The following is a 16769-nucleotide window of genomic DNA, read 5'->3' as shown; positions in this document are numbered from 1 at the left end:
AACTAGCACTCTGAATGTCAGGCAGAAAAAAAAATGAAGTTTCTTACATATTTTTTTTTTTTAAACATAGCAAACGAGAAATTAAAATGAGGAAACTTGACAGCACCAAAGTACGGCCACTTAAATCTGAGCAGCTTCTTCGCATAGAGGACCATGACTTTGCACTGAGACCTGGATTTGGAGGTAAGCAGCACGTGCCTGCGCTGTGCTCGTTAATAGTTTATCCTCTCTGGAAGTTTACTTAAACTCTGTCCAGCAGTGTCACTTAAAATTGAATGACAGACTTAATTGCAGCTCATGTCTTTCGTTGTGCTCTGGGAAATAAAGCAGGAAGAAATCCAGAAATACTTGAAGGCAGAGAACTTTTTTGTGTTTAGCATATCAACAGGAGAAACTGTTCAAATTGTCCCCTTTTCAGAACTAAATTTAAAAAATATTATTAGAATAGGATTCTTTGAGAACAGTGATTAAGGTATCCCTGTAAACTGCATAGTCTAGTGGCAATTAGCAAATTACTTAGTCATCAAATTTGTTTTGAGAGATTGAAATGAACCATCAATTCCTAAATCTGTACAAAATTAAAAAACTACCCACAGGCCTTCAGTTTATTACCATGTCATTTCTGTGTTGTTGGGCACTATGATGATTATTTCTTCATTTAATTAAATTGCATGTGGATAAAGGGAGTATTCAATGGGATGTTCACAGTTTGGATCCAATTTTGACTCTCTTTTATGAAAAGTAAAATGAGAAAGCTGCCCCACTAATAAGCTTTGTCTGAGCCTTTGCGTCACCAGTTCCGTGTTCGTGATTCATGAAAATAGACTGAACTGCTCTGGATTATGAAGCCAAAATAAAATATATGAGGACCAATAATCGGCTGTGTGAACAAACATATATCTCAAAGGCTAGCGGAAGTTTGTGGAGCTATTCTTGTTGACACCAGCTGCTGGAATCTGGGCCCTGGCAAGCATGCCAGGAGGGAGACCTGGGGTAAGAAAAGTCCCTCTGGATGCACTGGGAGAATGTGAAAGGGTTCCTTGTTACCCTAGAAGTCCTGTCTTTTCAGAAAGCAAAAATCTTGCCTGATTTTGAACAATAGTTGTGATCTGTCTGTTTCTTGACAACAAAAGTTAGGATATCTCTTGCCTAGTACCTGTCTAGTCTAATATCTGTTAGTCCGGACATCTTGTTACCACCTGCTTTGCCGCAGAAGGAATTTAAATTTTTGAGAGTGTCATCTCAGAAAGGAAGTAGCATTTCCATGAAAGCAAACAACAGTTTGGGATGTACTTTATCACTGGCTCATCCCAGAAAGCAATACTTATGATGTACATAAAAGCAGCTTTCAGAATATACCCTGTGATCTGGCAGTTGTAATTTTCCACAGGCAGTGAGGATTTTTTTACACCCAGCAAATCTGTACCAGGCTTTTTCCCCTTGTCCTTTTATTTTCAGATCACTAGTCATAGAGCCCATTCAATTCCTATTGAAGCCAGCTGTAGTTTTTCCACTGACTTCATTGCGCAGGCCTCTCAATAATCACATTGCCATGGGTACGATTTCAGCTGTACTCCTGTCTTTCAGAAATAGCTTTCAGCAGAAGAGTGCATCAGCTTTGTTTCTCTTCTGTCATCCACATGCCATAGTGGCATGGGAGGCACTTTCTTCAGTCACATCCAATAGTTCCTACACTTCCAAATTTTCAGAACTCTCTTAGTATGTGAAATACTTATGTGTGAATCCCTCTAAGACTAAAACAGAGATCCATTAACATTTTTACAGCACACAGTGAAAAAAGTCTCAGCGAAATGAATGTTGATCCTAAATTTATACTCCATTATTCCTATATTACCATTGATTTCAGTGACGTTACAGTAGTAAAGAATGGTTTGTTTTTCACAAGAGGCAGGTTAATAAGGCAGCAGCAGAGAGTTAGTACACAAGTGTGACCTCATCAGAGGACAAAACTCACCGAAACATGAATCTGAGTAACATACCCAGAATTATTGTATGACAGCAGACACAGAGCATGGGTTTCTCTGAAGAACGCTGATGATTAAGTGTGCAGCAGAAGGAAACTTAACTGGAGGAGAAGATGAAATTAGAGATACCATTGCTACAGTCATTGCCATGGCAGTCGTAACATAGCCCTGAACTGCATAAAGACTTACAACACTGTGGCTTTATGTATTTAAAGCAGGTGAAATTTTGGGTTTGATTTTATCAGATCTAATGAAGCATTTCAGTACTGTGATTCATGAAGGGCTTGTATCTGTCACATGCCACAGTGCATGATTTATTCAGCGCAGCACAATGCAGCAATTCACAATACTGTTGGGAGAAAAAAGAACCAGGTCGGATCAGGTGAAAACCAAGTATTTTAAAATTATTCTTTACCTTTAGAAGAGGGACAATTTTTTACCTTCTCCTATAACCCATTGTGATTTTCTGGGTATGTAAGGGAGTTGGAATGACAGATTTTGTTAATCTAGCTCCACTGTGCCCCTTTCCCTAAGAAGGTCAATCATCCTTTGCACCAGTTTGGGAGAAAAAGCAGCTGGAAAATTCATGCTGTTTTGAACCTGCTGGAGATCCCTCAGTTCAGGGAACTCTTAAATCTAAATCTGGCTTGTTTGAGTTCATTTAGCCCCACACATGCAAAGTAAATGAGGCAGACTACAGGCTCCAGAGTTTTTAGTATTTATAATAAAGTAACAAAGGAAAAACAGAGGCAGCACATGCTGAATTTGATTTGTAAACTGAGCGAACATGCACAGGAAAAAAACTGGAGAAAATGAATGTAAAACTGTTGGATACTAATGCTACCAGCTGCAGTGTTACTGGAAATAATTGTGACTTTGCTCACATGACTGATTGCTTTCTCTTGAAAGTATACCATTGCTCTGTGGAGGTAAGAGGTCCTTTTTTTGACCAAATGGACACAACTCTGCTGGCATTTATGTGAGTGTATTTTAGCATTCTTCTGTTGATTGCAATGCCATTCCAGCTGCACAATCAGAATTTGACTGTTGATTTTAAAATTTAGTCCTGACGTTGTCCATTTATTACCAGATTAGAGATCAAATTCTGAGAAGCATACTGTGTCAAGATGAAGCAAAACCAGGAAGCTGTTAGCAAGTTATTTCTAAATTTTTCCTATAGAAATGCTGCTTTGTCTGCAGTTCATTATACAGTGAGGTTGAGTGAAGCAAACCAATAATTCAGTACACCCAAATGTTCTTTAAAAAACTAAACCTACATTGTTACATTGCACTTATTCTCTAAGCCAGGCTCTTGGGTGGGTTTTGGTTTTTTTTTGGGGGGGGGGGGGGAGGGGGCTCGGTTTTTTTCCCTTTCCTGGAATTTTTTTTGTTTTGTTGGGTTTTTTTTTTGGTTGCCTTATATGTGATGTGGTGGTCCTCTTTTGTTTGGAAGTCTCCAATAGATAGACCCCCGCTGATGCAAATGATGTAGACCAGCATAGTGATTTGAGTAATTCCACTAGACATTGGACTAGGAAAACGGATGTTTCTTTTGCTCGAACAGCTTTTCCAGCTGCATCAGTGAACACTGTAGGAATTATGTTTAGTCCTTGCTGCTTCCAGAAGCACTGATAAAGGCCAGCAGATGGGTATGTTAGAGGTCCTGCAATGGTATAATAATGCTTGCTTGTTCTGGTAAGGCTGTCTGTCTGCATAGGTCCTACTATAGGAAACAAAAGACTGCCAGCAGACTCAGAGTCAGATCTTTTCATGACTTATATCTCTTTGTACTACTATGGCCTAAAGTACTTCAACTGATTTTTCAGTAGCCCACTAAACTTATAATCTGTGAGAAGATAGCTTAAGTTTGGACTGAAGAAAAAGTAAGAAATTAAATTATGTTGCCAGCATTTCTTGGAATGGTCATTCCCATGTTTTAAACTCAGTGAGAAAGGGTGAGCACAGGCCAATATCAGACAATGAACAGAGACTTCTAGCAGCTCAGATCTGAGGGCCACAATGCAGACTGCCTTAGCAGCCAAAACTGTGTACATTGAGAGAGATATTAGGGCGAATCCTTAGAAATCCTTTAAAGTGACTTTTTTTCTACTATACATCTATTTATCTATACCCTATTATTTTCTGAACTATCTTATTTCAAAATACTGGCAAAAGTAATTGATGTGAGCTCTTGGTTTCCTTGGTTCCTGCATTCCGTCTCCACTTACTAAAAATCAACATGGCCATTAAAAATCTTAGACTAGCATATAGAGGAGGTCATTCTTTTATTCCTCTGTGCCTTGGTTTTCCTGTCAGTAAAACCCTTCCACACACTCTCTGAACTATTTTGCAATCTAAAGACTATGGAACCACATGATCGTTGTCACTGTGTACATGCACGTTCTCACTGTGTAAATATATATTGAAGTTTGACAACTTTATTTTTCTTTTATGTTGTGTCTTAAGGACCTGTCATTTCCTATGCTAACAATGTGTTAACGAGGTTTTAAAATTGGTTATCTCTGTCAACCACCATAGAGGATAATAACATTAGCAAGTGCTAGAAATGATGGAAAAGAATTTAGTAGCATTTAGCTGGTCAAGATGTAACAGTCTTTCTAGACAGTTTGCATCCCAATCTGCAATCATCTTAATTCCAAATTTTCAGAGGATCAGAGATCCCATTAGCTCACTCACCCTTATGCTTCCTGCCTCCTCAAGCTAAATTAGTAACACTGAAATTCATCTGAAGGTAAAAGCAGGGGGAAAGGAAAGAAAATAGGGCCCAATGAATATTCAAACAATTCTGCAATTCTAATGGCTCTTTGCCACCAAGTTGTTTTCTTTTCTGCACCACAGCCCTCCCTGAAAGGTCAGAAATATCTTCTCACTGTGGTGGAGAAGACTCACTCTGATGCAAGGGGAAGGGCTTTTTCTAGTGTGTTACTGGAAGGAACAGCTGTGGTCCAGAAAGGAGGGAAATATTTTGGTAATTTGCAAGACCTCTAATAGTCTCCTTCTCGTGGAATTCTTTCTCTTACATTGCTCATTCTTCCATTCCAAGAGCTGGCTACTGCTAATACCAGCCCACCTTCATTTCTCACATAAATAAGTGTTACAGAAATTTTCAGCAGACAATGGGTATCTCTAGATTTGCTTTATTTTTAGGCAACGATATATTGGTGGACCACCTCCGCAGAGTGTGGTAAATCAAACTATTTTACTCCGCACTTATATACCTGTATTTTACATATTACTTCATTTGGATTACACAATATGTGTGTCTGTTTTGAACAATCAGAAATTCCCAGGTGTTCAGGGCATTTAGAATGTCGTGATTTATTCCCGTTCTAAAGTCCCACTTCTTCTTTTTTCTTCTTTCAGGTTGGCTTGTCACAAAGGTCATCTTGACCAAATCTCTTATTTGATTCTCCCAATTCCTTCACTTTGTCTTGATTTCCATGTATGCCTAAATTATTTCTATTTCTTATCCCTATGTACTTCAAGCTAAATAATAATCTATATTTCAATCAACACTTCTACTTAGTCTCTAACTTCTCTTTAGGTAGGCAGATTTTAGCCTGCCTCTGGGTTGGGGCTGTATAGGGACTAACAAGCAGTCTTGCATGAATTTAATAGAGATGATTAATGTTGAACACCTGCAAGCATACAACCCATGTAATTTATACTCCACATTGTTCTTCTTAGTATAATAGCTTAAAGATTCAAACTTACTATGCATTTAACTCATTGTTAACATTCCCTCCTTTTGTTTTAGCTGCATTTTTTGCAGCTAACTATATCTAAATGTAGAAGATGTGATTTTGCTTATGATTTTAGTGCATAGGCTTATAATGCATTGTAAAATCACCAATGAGCAATCAAAAATTACAGTAATGGCAAAGATGATAAGTAAAGCTTTTTTCATCCAAGTCGCTAAATTCGGGAATCATGAGGTTAACCATGAGAAAGTATCTGAAAAGCTCCAGGAGGTATCATCCTTCTGAACTTGTTGTAATAATGAGCTAACTTCCCAGATTTTATGTACATCAGTTATCAATTCACCTGATCTGTCCGTATACATACAGCAGCTGACATTTAGCACAGTACAAACTCCTCCTTGGAAAGCCAAAATCATATCTAATGCCATTCAATTTTGAATAGTAAATTTTGACAATTCTGTGACTTCTTTTTGTAAGGTGAGCAATCCGTGGGCTGTGGAATTCGCTAATTTTTCAGTTTCTCCTGATATATTTAGAATGGCTTTCTCTAATTTACTAACTCCTAATGAAGGAATGAACCATTGCAGAAAGGAATGAAACCCAGTTGGTCTTTCTATTAATGGGTTCAATCCTCTTGTGTTCCGTGCCCGGTATGTGTGATGCCAGATTTGTTGAGGGGGAATCTTAGGATGTATTTCTAAATCCCAAGATAAAACCCCAAGGGTGCATCTTCCTCCCCAAGTAGATGATAGTGCTTTATAGGCTTTTCTTCCACAGAGCCAAAATACCCCTAAATTTTCTGGTGCTTTCCAGCTTAATTTTAACCCTGAATTAATAGTAGTAATATTTTTGCACTTAGTCCAATTTCCAACAAAGGTAGGATTTTGGCATAAGAAATGGTTATTTCTTCCTGAAGGAAAACATCATTGTACACAGTGCACCTGTGAGAAATTTCCTTGTTTTGGCAAAATAATGTCCCATTTCTGTTCGTCATATTGTTCAGAAAAAGTGGTATTGTGCCAATATTTTCTCCAATTAATAGTCTTTTGCAAGGGAATGCCAACAAGTTGAAATCCTTGAGTCACTGTTTTTGGAAGTGCCACACAAATCCAACATTCACTTAAATTTAAATTTATTGCAAAAGACTTAAGCAAGGATACGTGTACATTATTTTGCCAATCATTTTCAGCAACTGTTCCAACAGTATTTATACTGCGTGGTTTTCTGCTTAACAAAGGTTTGATGTTATTATAAGGTGAAGGTCAATTAATGTGACCCTATAACAGCCGAGTATTTCATTTTTTGAGCATATATTACAATCCTAAATTTATAAGTGAAGTGATTGCTTGATAAATGGTATTCATGACAGCACCAATCTCCATCACCATAAACTCCCCACATCTGATAATCATAACACTGTGTTCCACTTCCCCCGATGGGACCATATAACTGAATGTGATATGCAAGGATAGAGTTTGAAAGGCCATAGGGTACCCGGTAAGGATTCCACTGTTTGGACCCCCCATAACCGTGGGTCCAAGTATCCCATCGATCACCAATCTCCAGATTGTATTTCATGTACTTGAATTTCAGGTGACACCCCTTGATACCAATAAGCATGATTTCTCATTTGGGCAAAAGAGTTTTGGAGATACAAAAGATATTGTGTTACTTGTTCATCTCCACTCAGGAGACTGGTTTTCACAGCTACATAAGTTCCAGGAACTGCAAGATTTCTTCCAAAAAGGACTTCTGCAGGAGAAACTCCTACAGGTTGTCTGGGTGTATTTCTAATGTCCCACAGTACTAAATTTAAAGTGTCTGGCCATTTAAGTCCCGTTTGTTTACAAGTTTTTACTAATTTTTCCTTAAGCGTCCTATTCATTCTCTCTACTTGACCAGATGATTCAGGATGATATGGGGTATGTAATTTACTTTTAACACCTAAAGCGTTATAGATTTGAGTTAAAATAGCAGCAGTAAAATGAGGTCCTCTGTCTGGATCAATAATTTCTGGCACTCCATATCTCCATAGGTATCAATTCTTTAAGTAACACTTTAACTACTGTTTTAGAATCATTTTTCCGAGCTGGGAAGGCTTCTACCCAGCCTGACAATTGATCTACAATTACTAACATATAGGCGTACCCCATTACTTTTGGCATTTCTGCATAATCGATTTGAAGTTTTTGAAATGGAAAGGTAGCTGGAGGTCTTTTACCTGCTGGTGCAGTAATCCGTAGTGATGCATATTGCTTACATAATTTGCAATTTTCACAAACCCATCTCGCTGCAGCATAGATTCCTGGGGCTGCCCAAAGTCATTGTATTCTCAAAGCTAGACTCTCCGGTCCTCCATGCGTTTTTTCATGAAACCATCGAGTTAAAGGTAATAAATACCTTTTCGGTAGGAGGGGCTTATTATTTAGAGTCCACTGTTCCCCTTGTTTCTGGGCTCCCAGTTTTCTCCAATTGAGTTGTTCATCTTCAGTTAAACATTCATAGAGCTGTTCCATATTAGGTAGGTCAGACCATTCATCCTTTGTTACCATCACAGCTATCAAAAGATGTTTCTGCTGCGGTGCGGCTCGGGCAGCTTGATCTGCTAGATGATTTCCTCTTGAAATGATGTCTTTTTTTCCTGTGTGGGCTTTTATATAGATTACCGCAATTTCTTTTGGCATCTGTATAGCTTCTAGTAAGTCTTTTATTTCCTTTCCATGTGCGATGGTTTTTCCTGCTGATGTCAGAAATCCTCTTTCTTTCCATAGCACTCCTGTAGCATGACAAACTCCAAAAGCATACTTAAGAGTCTGTATAAATGTTCACTTTTTTCCCTTTTGCGTAATTTGCTGCTTCAGTAAGCACCACAAGTTCTGCACCTTGAGCTCCCATAGATGCAGGTAAGGGATTGGCTATTAAAACATTAGTTTCTGTCGTTACTGCAAACCCTGTAAGTCTTTGCCCTTTTTTGTAGTAAGACGAGCCATCAGTAAAGAGATTTATTTCAGGATTATTTAAAGGTTGATCCTTCAAATCGTCTCCTGGTTTGCTAGTGAAATTCAGGATTTGAATACAATCATGGGTGTCTTTTTCATCTTCAGTAGGTAAAGGTAATAGAGTAGCAGGATTCAAAGTATTGCACCTTTCCAATTTCAAATTATCAGCCAATAATAATATTAGCTTGTAACGATGAGCTCTTTGTGGAGAAAGTGATTTTTCAGCATATTGTTCTAACAGTATTTCTACCTCATGGGGTATACATACAGTTAGTGCATGGCCTAACACAACTGATCTTGATTTTTCTACCATCTCTGCGGCTGCTGCTATGGCCCTTATGCAAAAGGGTATTCCCTTGATAACAGGATCAAGGGTAGATGAGAGATATGCAACCGGTCTCTCATGTGGCCCTAATGTTTGTACAAGTATTCCCCTTGCTGTTCCTTTCATCTCATCACAATATAATTTAAAGGGTTTTGTGTAATCAGGAAGTCCTAAAGCAGGAGCATTTAATAGAGCTGTTGTTAAAGTCCGAAAAGCTTTCTCTCTCTCAGGTCCCCATGTAAGGGGCTCAACTTCTTCATTTCAGGTGGCTTCATGCAAGGGTTTAGCAATTTCACTAAACCCAGGAATCCATGGTCTACAGAACCCTACCTGCCCTAAAAATCCCCTTAACTGTTTTTTCGCAGTAGGTCTTGATAATTCTCATATAATTTTTACTCGATCAGGATCAACTTCTCTCTTCCCGGGACTTAAAAGAAATCACAGATATTTTACCTTGGTTTGACAGAATTGTAATTTGGACAGGGAGACCCTATGACCTTTCTTACGTAATTGTTCACATAAATATTTAGTATCACAAATACAATCATCCTTTGTTTTACTTACAATCAATAAGTCACCCACATATTGAATTAAAACTGATGAACAAGGAAAGACAAGATCCCTTAAATAATTTTTTAGAATTTGTGAATAAATGGTCGGAGAACTAGTAAACCCTTGTGGGAGTCGAGTCCAGGTTAATTGTTTACCTTGCCATGTACAGGCAAAGATTAATTGACTCTCCTCAGCAATAGGTATACTAAAGAAGGCTCTGGTCAAATCTAAAACTGTGTAATAATGTCCCCAAGGTGGGATTTGTGTCAGAATTAAATTTGGATCTGGCACTACGGGATGTGGGGCAATACATGTTCATTAATTGCTCTCAAATCTTGTACAAATCGATATTCAGGGTCCCCATCTTTATCAAGTCTATTTTTACTGACTGGTAAAATCGGTGTGTTATAAGGACTCTGGCATTCTTTCAGAATTCCAGTTTTCAAAAATTTCTCAACCTGTTTCCCAATACTAGGTATTGCTTCTGATACAATAGGATACTGCCGAATGGAGGGTGGGGTCCCTCCTTTTGTTTTAATTATGACTGGTTCAGCAGATTTCAGCAATCCCACCTCATCTCCAGAAGTACTCCATAATGTTTTAGGGACATTTGCCAATTCCACAGGTATTTCTTGTTCCTTAATTTTTCTTTCTTCTATTTGCACAATAGATGCCCCCATCATTATTAATTGAACTCTGTTTGGTGTCAGAGATATACATGTTCCAAGTTCTTGTAATAAATCTCACGCCAATAAGGATACAGGAGTTTCTGGAGAAATAACAAACCGCCCCCACACTAATTTTCCTCCAAGCACCACCGGGAGAGGTAAAGATAAAAACAATTCTTTTTTCCCTAGCACACCATCAATTATTACAGTTTCTGAGGATGTTTGAGACACTTGAAAATTTAACAAAGATAATATAGCCCCCGTATCTACTAAAAAATCTACTAAGAAACCATTTACCTTAGCTGTTATATGACCGTTATGATCTACCTTGATTCCAGTCAGTTCCATAAATCTATTTCAGACGATAGCGGATCCTTATTGCGAATGGGGTCGAGAGGGTCTGTCGGTCGGTTCTCCTTCTCTTGGCGCAGCAAGTGGTCTAAGAGGACATGCCCGCTGTAAATATCCTAAATTTCCACAATAAAAACACTCAAGAGGGTTAGAATAAGGGAAACTAGGGGAGGGACCTCCTCCTCTACCTCGGAACCCCCTTCCTCTAGGGCATCTTTGGGGAAAACCCCGACCTCTTCCTCTCTGATTATATCCTTGAGTAACTGCCTCTGCCAATAAAGTGATTTCCCTTTCTTTCTCCTTTCTTTCCTTTTTCCGTTCAGCCTTCAATTTTTCTTCTTCTTGTTTTTGTTTCTCTTCACTCCTCCCATCATATACAAAGGTAGCAATACTTAAAATTTTTGTTGAAGTTTCTCCTTGCCAACCAGGCATATGTTTCTTAAAATATTTACTAATATCCGGGGCTGATTGATCTACAAATACACTAATTGCTAAAGGTGCTTGAAAACTGTCCCGAGTCATGCCCCCATATTTTAATAGAGTAGCTTTTAATCGTCCCCAGTAATCACTTGGATGTTCATCAAGCCTTTGCCGACATTCCCTTACTTTGGTGCAATTAGTCACTCTGCCTCCTGCTTGCTTGACTGCTTCCACTAATTGTTGGCCAGCAGCCTGGTAAGTCCTTCTTTCTTCTGTAGTTGTCACATCCCACTCAGGGTTTTGTTCAGGCCAGGGGTCTAACCCCTGTCCTCTTTGAGCAATTTCCCTATCTTTTTGAAAAATTTTTCCTCTTTCCTCTGGTTGAAATAGTTCTCGAAGTAAGGTCCTCATAGCACTCCAATTAGGGAAATAATCAGTTATGATGCCAGAGAGCATTTGAGCACATTTTTCTGCATCATCGTGTAATCTTGGCCTTTTAGCTTGCCAAGTTACTAAATCTCCTTCTTTCCACGGCTCATGTCTGACCACAGCAGGAACTTCTGGCAGAGCTCCAGGTCCTGCTCTAGGGTTTGGAATGTAATCCAATTGCACAGGATACACACCAACCCATTTAGGAGAAGATTTAGGTTCCTCAGCCTCAGGGGCAGAAGGAAGTAAATGTTCCCCAAATTTTTGATTTTGCGGTTTCTTCTGCTGTTGTGCCCAATTGTACCAAATATACCAATAATCAATATCTTGGCTTCCGGAATCTTCTAAAATAATCCGTAAAAATTTTTGTTTATGTGACTCAAAAGTACCAACAGGAGGCCAAATATCCATTGGTCCTCCACCTCTAGTTCGAGTTAGGAATGGCCATTCCTCCTGGCATAATAATATTAACCTTTATTTCTGTAAAGTCTGTGCCAGGGGTATCTTTTTCCAATTTTGTAGAACCTCAGCAAGGGGCATCCCCCTTTCTATGCTGGGTGTTGATCCCATCACACTATCTTACGGAAAAAATAATATGTATATATATAAACAGCAAGTTTAAACACAAGAGAGACTTAGTAAATCCGTCTGGATTCAACCGTTCCCAAAACTCTGGACTCACCTGGTCCTCTCTGCTGGCTCTGGGAGTGTTGGTAACGGGTTATTCAGAAGGACCTCTAATTTACGATCTCCTGTGTCCTAGAGTCTCATCTGGGTTGCCAATTTCTGTTACAGAAATTTTCAGCAGACAATGGGTATCTCTAGGTTTGCTTTATTTTTAGGCAACGATATATCGGTGGACCACCTCCGCAGAGTGTGGTAAATCAAACTATTTTACTCCGCGCTTATATACCTTGTATTTTACATTACTTCATTTGGATTACACAATATGTGTGTCTGTTTTGAACAATCAGAAATTCCCAGGTGTTCAGGGCATTTAGAATGTCGTGATTTATTCCTGTTCTAAAGTCCCACTTCTTCTTTTTTCTTCTTTCAGGTTGGCTTGTCACAAAGGTCATCTTGACCAAATCTCTTATTTGATTCTCCTAATTCCTTCACTTTGTCTTGATTTCCATGTATGCCTAAATTATTTCTATTTCTTATCCCTATGTACTTCAAGCTAAATAATAATCTATATTTCAGTCAACACTTCTACTTAGTCTCTAACTTCTCTTTAGGTAGGCAGATTTTAGCCTGCCTCTGGGTTGGGGCTGTATAGGGACTAACAAGCAGTCTTGCATGAATTTAATAGAGATGATTAATGTTGAACACCTGCAAGCATACAACCCATGTAATTTATACTCCACATTGTTCTTCTTAGTATAATAGCTTAAAGATTCAAACTTACTATGCATTTAAGTCATTGTTAACAATAAGAAAGAAACAAAACAGTAACAAGAAGAAAACACCATTGCCAGTAATTCTCCTGTTTCGCTCATTGCCAGAGGAAAGTAAATACATCCACATAGCTTCACTTCCCTGGGGCTTGTTTACATTTCTATCTGGTTTTCTTCCTCTACAGGCCCACAAGACTTTCATAGAAGAAAGTATTCCTACAGACATTAATCCTTCCCTTGTCTCTGTCTCCTACTGGCAGCTTTCTGTGCACCTAGCTTTTCTCCAGTATACACTGTGACAAAGCCAACTGGGACACAGTGGCTGTTTTTTCTAAATTCAACATTTATCTTATGGAATTTCAGGTGCAATCTGCTGCGTGTTCAAAGGTCTGACTATTACAAAAATACTACAGAATTCACTAAACCCGTCATTATTACTGTACAAATTGATTCTAAAATGCTAAAAGGATATGCTTTTTACATAATAGCCCTTCTAAAAAGGGTATTATAGAATTTGCCTGCCTTACTATCTATTAAAAAAATTCCATGCTCATCAAGGAATTCTTTTGCTATGTTTAAACCTTTAAAATAAAAGACTGGAAATGGCTTGTGTGAAGATAAACCTATCTGAAAACAATTCTGTTTTTTCTGCTGAGGCGTAATTGTCTTGAAAATCTGTGGACCCTCCATTGTGAAAATCACTAATCCCTCTAAAATAATGATTTGTAGCAACGGTCCAGAAGCAACTGAAGCTGCTCAATTTAATAACAAAATCCTCTCTGCCATCCCCAGTTTTGTCATACTGCAAAATAAAAAAACACAGCTTTGCTATAGTTACTTTTTTTCAAAGTGAATTTGATGTTGTTGCCTGATGGTCAGCCAGAGATTGAAATTCTCAATATGCTAGGGAGAAAGCTGTGGTGCAGACATAGGGATAGACAAATCACTTCACTGTTCTGGCTGGTTTAGAATCCTTTCCAATGCTTATTGAAGTGTTATTTTTTAAAAAACATCCAATTGTGGTAAAACAAATTCAAGTGGTGAAGAAATTACAGTTCTCAGCAACCTGTTGCCAATAGTTAATTATTACTGTTTCTAGTGAAGTTGGTTTTTAAACACAGAAAGAAATATTCCCAGAAAACTACAAGGCTCAGAAGGCCTACACCAGAGTAAGGTCAATATTGATCTTATGGGGGTGGCAGTGTTAGTGACAAAAGTATAAAAATGCTTCAGATTAGAAAAGTAAACAGCACACTGAACTGACCGGGGTTGCATGTATGTGCAGTGTTTAGTGTCTTTATCATCTACTGACATTTGTTGCCAAAGTAGTGTCAGAATAGGAAGAAAATATTTGTAGCTGCTAGGATATGTCAATAATAGGTCAGGGCTGGGGTCAGAGGATGTAGTTTCATAATTGTCTGTGGTGGATGCTAGGCTGAACAGTATTTCTTCATTAAGCAGCATGAGTATGGTCTTTGGCCTTTCACCAGACAGAGAAGAGGAATCTCTTTGTAAGGAGTCTGTTTCACAGTTCTAGCATTTCTACCTAATCAGGAACAAATTTCATTGTAACAGTTCCCTTTTTAACTCACTTTAGAGTCATCCACTGTATTTCTCCTGGCCATAGCTTTTGATCTCTTTTATGTTATTCAGTGTCCCCACTGACTTGGTTTTATAACAGTTCCCAACATAGTGCAAGCTGTCCTTTCAAAGAATCAAGTGCCTCTGTGTGTATTTGTGTAAAACTGGCACTTTGTTTGTCCGCATGTAACAAATGTAATCATAAGCTGCCACTAATTTCTAGTTCTGTGATCAGTTCCTTTATATGTGCCCAGATGAGGTGAATTATTGAATGAAATTGTGCTCACACTGGAATAGTGCTTGTTGGGGTAGGAAATTGTCTGTAATTTTTGCAAATCCCAAGAAAGTATTAGGACTGCCATGATCGCACTTGGGCAGCTGTCACTAAGAAAAACCTTTTCCTCACTACATATGATATATGGCTTAGAAAGCCAGTCATCCTGTTCTGTGATATGATTTGTGGGTAGCTCCTTGCCTGTTTGAAGAATGTTGATGGTAGACATTTAACTTTATTTGCTTTAGATTTGTCCTTGACTCAGAAACTGGTAAAGCCATTCTTTTATGTAGAGAGCTGCTCCCCTCTCCTCCCCTTCCACCCACATAATTCTACATAAATAGGACTAAACCCCCTGTTTTTAACATGCTAGTCAAGCAAATCATCCACCAAAGTTTTAGCGATAGCAGTTAAGATCAAATGTACACCCAGATATGAGCACTTTCAGTCTATCCTACAATGCGCCTCTGCTATAGTCCCAGGGTAAGAGTTTGGACACACCTACAGTATCAAGAAGCTGAAGCTTCGTGGTGGGTAAGGTTAGATAATAGACAGTTCATCTGCCTATTTGCAGTCACTCTAAGCAACCCTGGTAACCAACAGGCATTTCCAAATCACAAGCCATCTCACCCCAACCTAGAATGTGCCTGTTGCACTGCATTGACTTTAAAGGGAGCCAAGGGCTGAGGCCAGATTTCTATCTTCAATGCTGTTCACATGTTAGTCAGCTTTTGTACTGATCATGCTCTGTGCATGCCGTGCTTCTACACCCAGCCTGCTCCCTGAGCCACCCTGCCTTGTGTACAGCTAGCGCAGGTGTCAGCTCTGCAATGTAGGCTTGGCCTGTTTCACCATGCAAATGAGGAGCTCGATAGACAACACCTCATCTTTCTGCAGTGTTTGCATTTAAATGATGTGTGAATGCCATTTGTGAACAATGTTCACATCATGTATAAATCCCACAATGACTCCTGCTTAGGCTAAACCTGTCTTTAGTTTACAAGGTAGTTTACATTTCAGTGGAATACTGAGAAGATGACTCCACTCTGATTACAACCAGGCATTTTTGTACCAGTACTTGGTACAAGTTGGTATTTAGCATAAGTAAACTATTTGTGTGGTGTGGTCAAAACAAAGACAAGCAGTGGTCAAAACTGGTTTAGGAGAGGCATAAAAATTTTTATTGGTTTGTGTGAAGAAGCCTGGCTGGATATATACATCAATACTCTTGTGCGTCAGCCTCTAGGGCAGATGTCTCCTGCTGTCTCTATTCTCCAAAAGCAGCAGCATTTTACCAAGTGCTGTCTAGTGTTTTACTAATAAATTAATTGACTGAACTTTGCTGTCTGGAGCTCTGAATTTTGTTTTGAGCTTTGGCCAACAGACTAAGCGATGCATTCCTCTCAGAGGGAGACGTGATTTCCAAGTGAGACAGCACAGCTCTTGTTAGTGCTGAAACATGCTCCTGTGTGCCCTGCTAACTCTGAACACATTTCACCTTGCTTTCCCATACACAATGCATCTTCATCTGTTCTGCGCAGGGTCAAACCCTCCATTAAAAAATACAAGTCAAATCAAGAGATTACAGAGCCAGATTTTAAAATACCTCAAAAATAGTTCAAGATCTCTAACTGGTAAGAACTGGAGGCAGCTGTGTAATCCTCGAGGGCTGCTATTTTAAGGATAATTCCAAAAAGAGACACAGTATTGTGGCTGGTTATCAGGAGAGTGATATTTCTGGACTATTTTGGTATGACACTGATAAAAGGAAAAGAAAAGAAAAAGACAAATTAAAAAAGCTGTTGCTATCTCCTGCTGTTCAGGCTTCCTCATACTCATGTTTTGTACCAGGTTATTTTAAATTAGTACTTTAGAAATATTTTAACTGACCGTTTTTAACAAACGTATTTGGAATCCCATGTACAATCATTACTATCAATTTCATGCCAAATGCAGAATATTCTTCGGGGGAGGGGGGTGTATGCACATATATGCACACATCTCTCTCCTCTCCCTACTTCGTAAGGAAGTGATTAGTCAATTGCTTTAGTGGAATGACTTACTCG

The 16769-nt window shown here is 38.8% G+C and overlaps 1 protein-coding gene across 12 annotated transcripts in view; it reads left to right on the top strand.

The window, feature by feature from the left end:
- The window catches only part of GABRR3 (gamma-aminobutyric acid type A receptor subunit rho3), a 46156-nt gene that overhangs the window by 12599 nt on the left and 16788 nt on the right, over nt 1-16769 (top strand). For all 12 annotated transcript variants that reach the window (XM_087755840.1, XM_087755844.1, XM_087755843.1 and 9 more), the window contains one exon: nt 71-183. In XM_087755840.1, coding sequence (XP_087611966.1) covers nt 71-183 — 113 coding nt within the window. The remainder of the gene's footprint in view (nt 1-70; nt 184-16769) is intronic.

The sequence above is a fragment of the Nipponia nippon genome, unplaced genomic scaffold (genome assembly GCF_047370975.1).
Source record: "Nipponia nippon isolate SJK-2023a ecotype South Korea unplaced genomic scaffold, ASM4737097v1 scaffold_2, whole genome shotgun sequence".
Classification (NCBI taxonomy): Eukaryota; Metazoa; Chordata; class Aves; order Pelecaniformes; family Threskiornithidae; genus Nipponia; species Nipponia nippon.
Note: the sequence above shows the minus strand (reverse complement) of the source record. Positions and strands in the feature narration are given on the sequence as shown.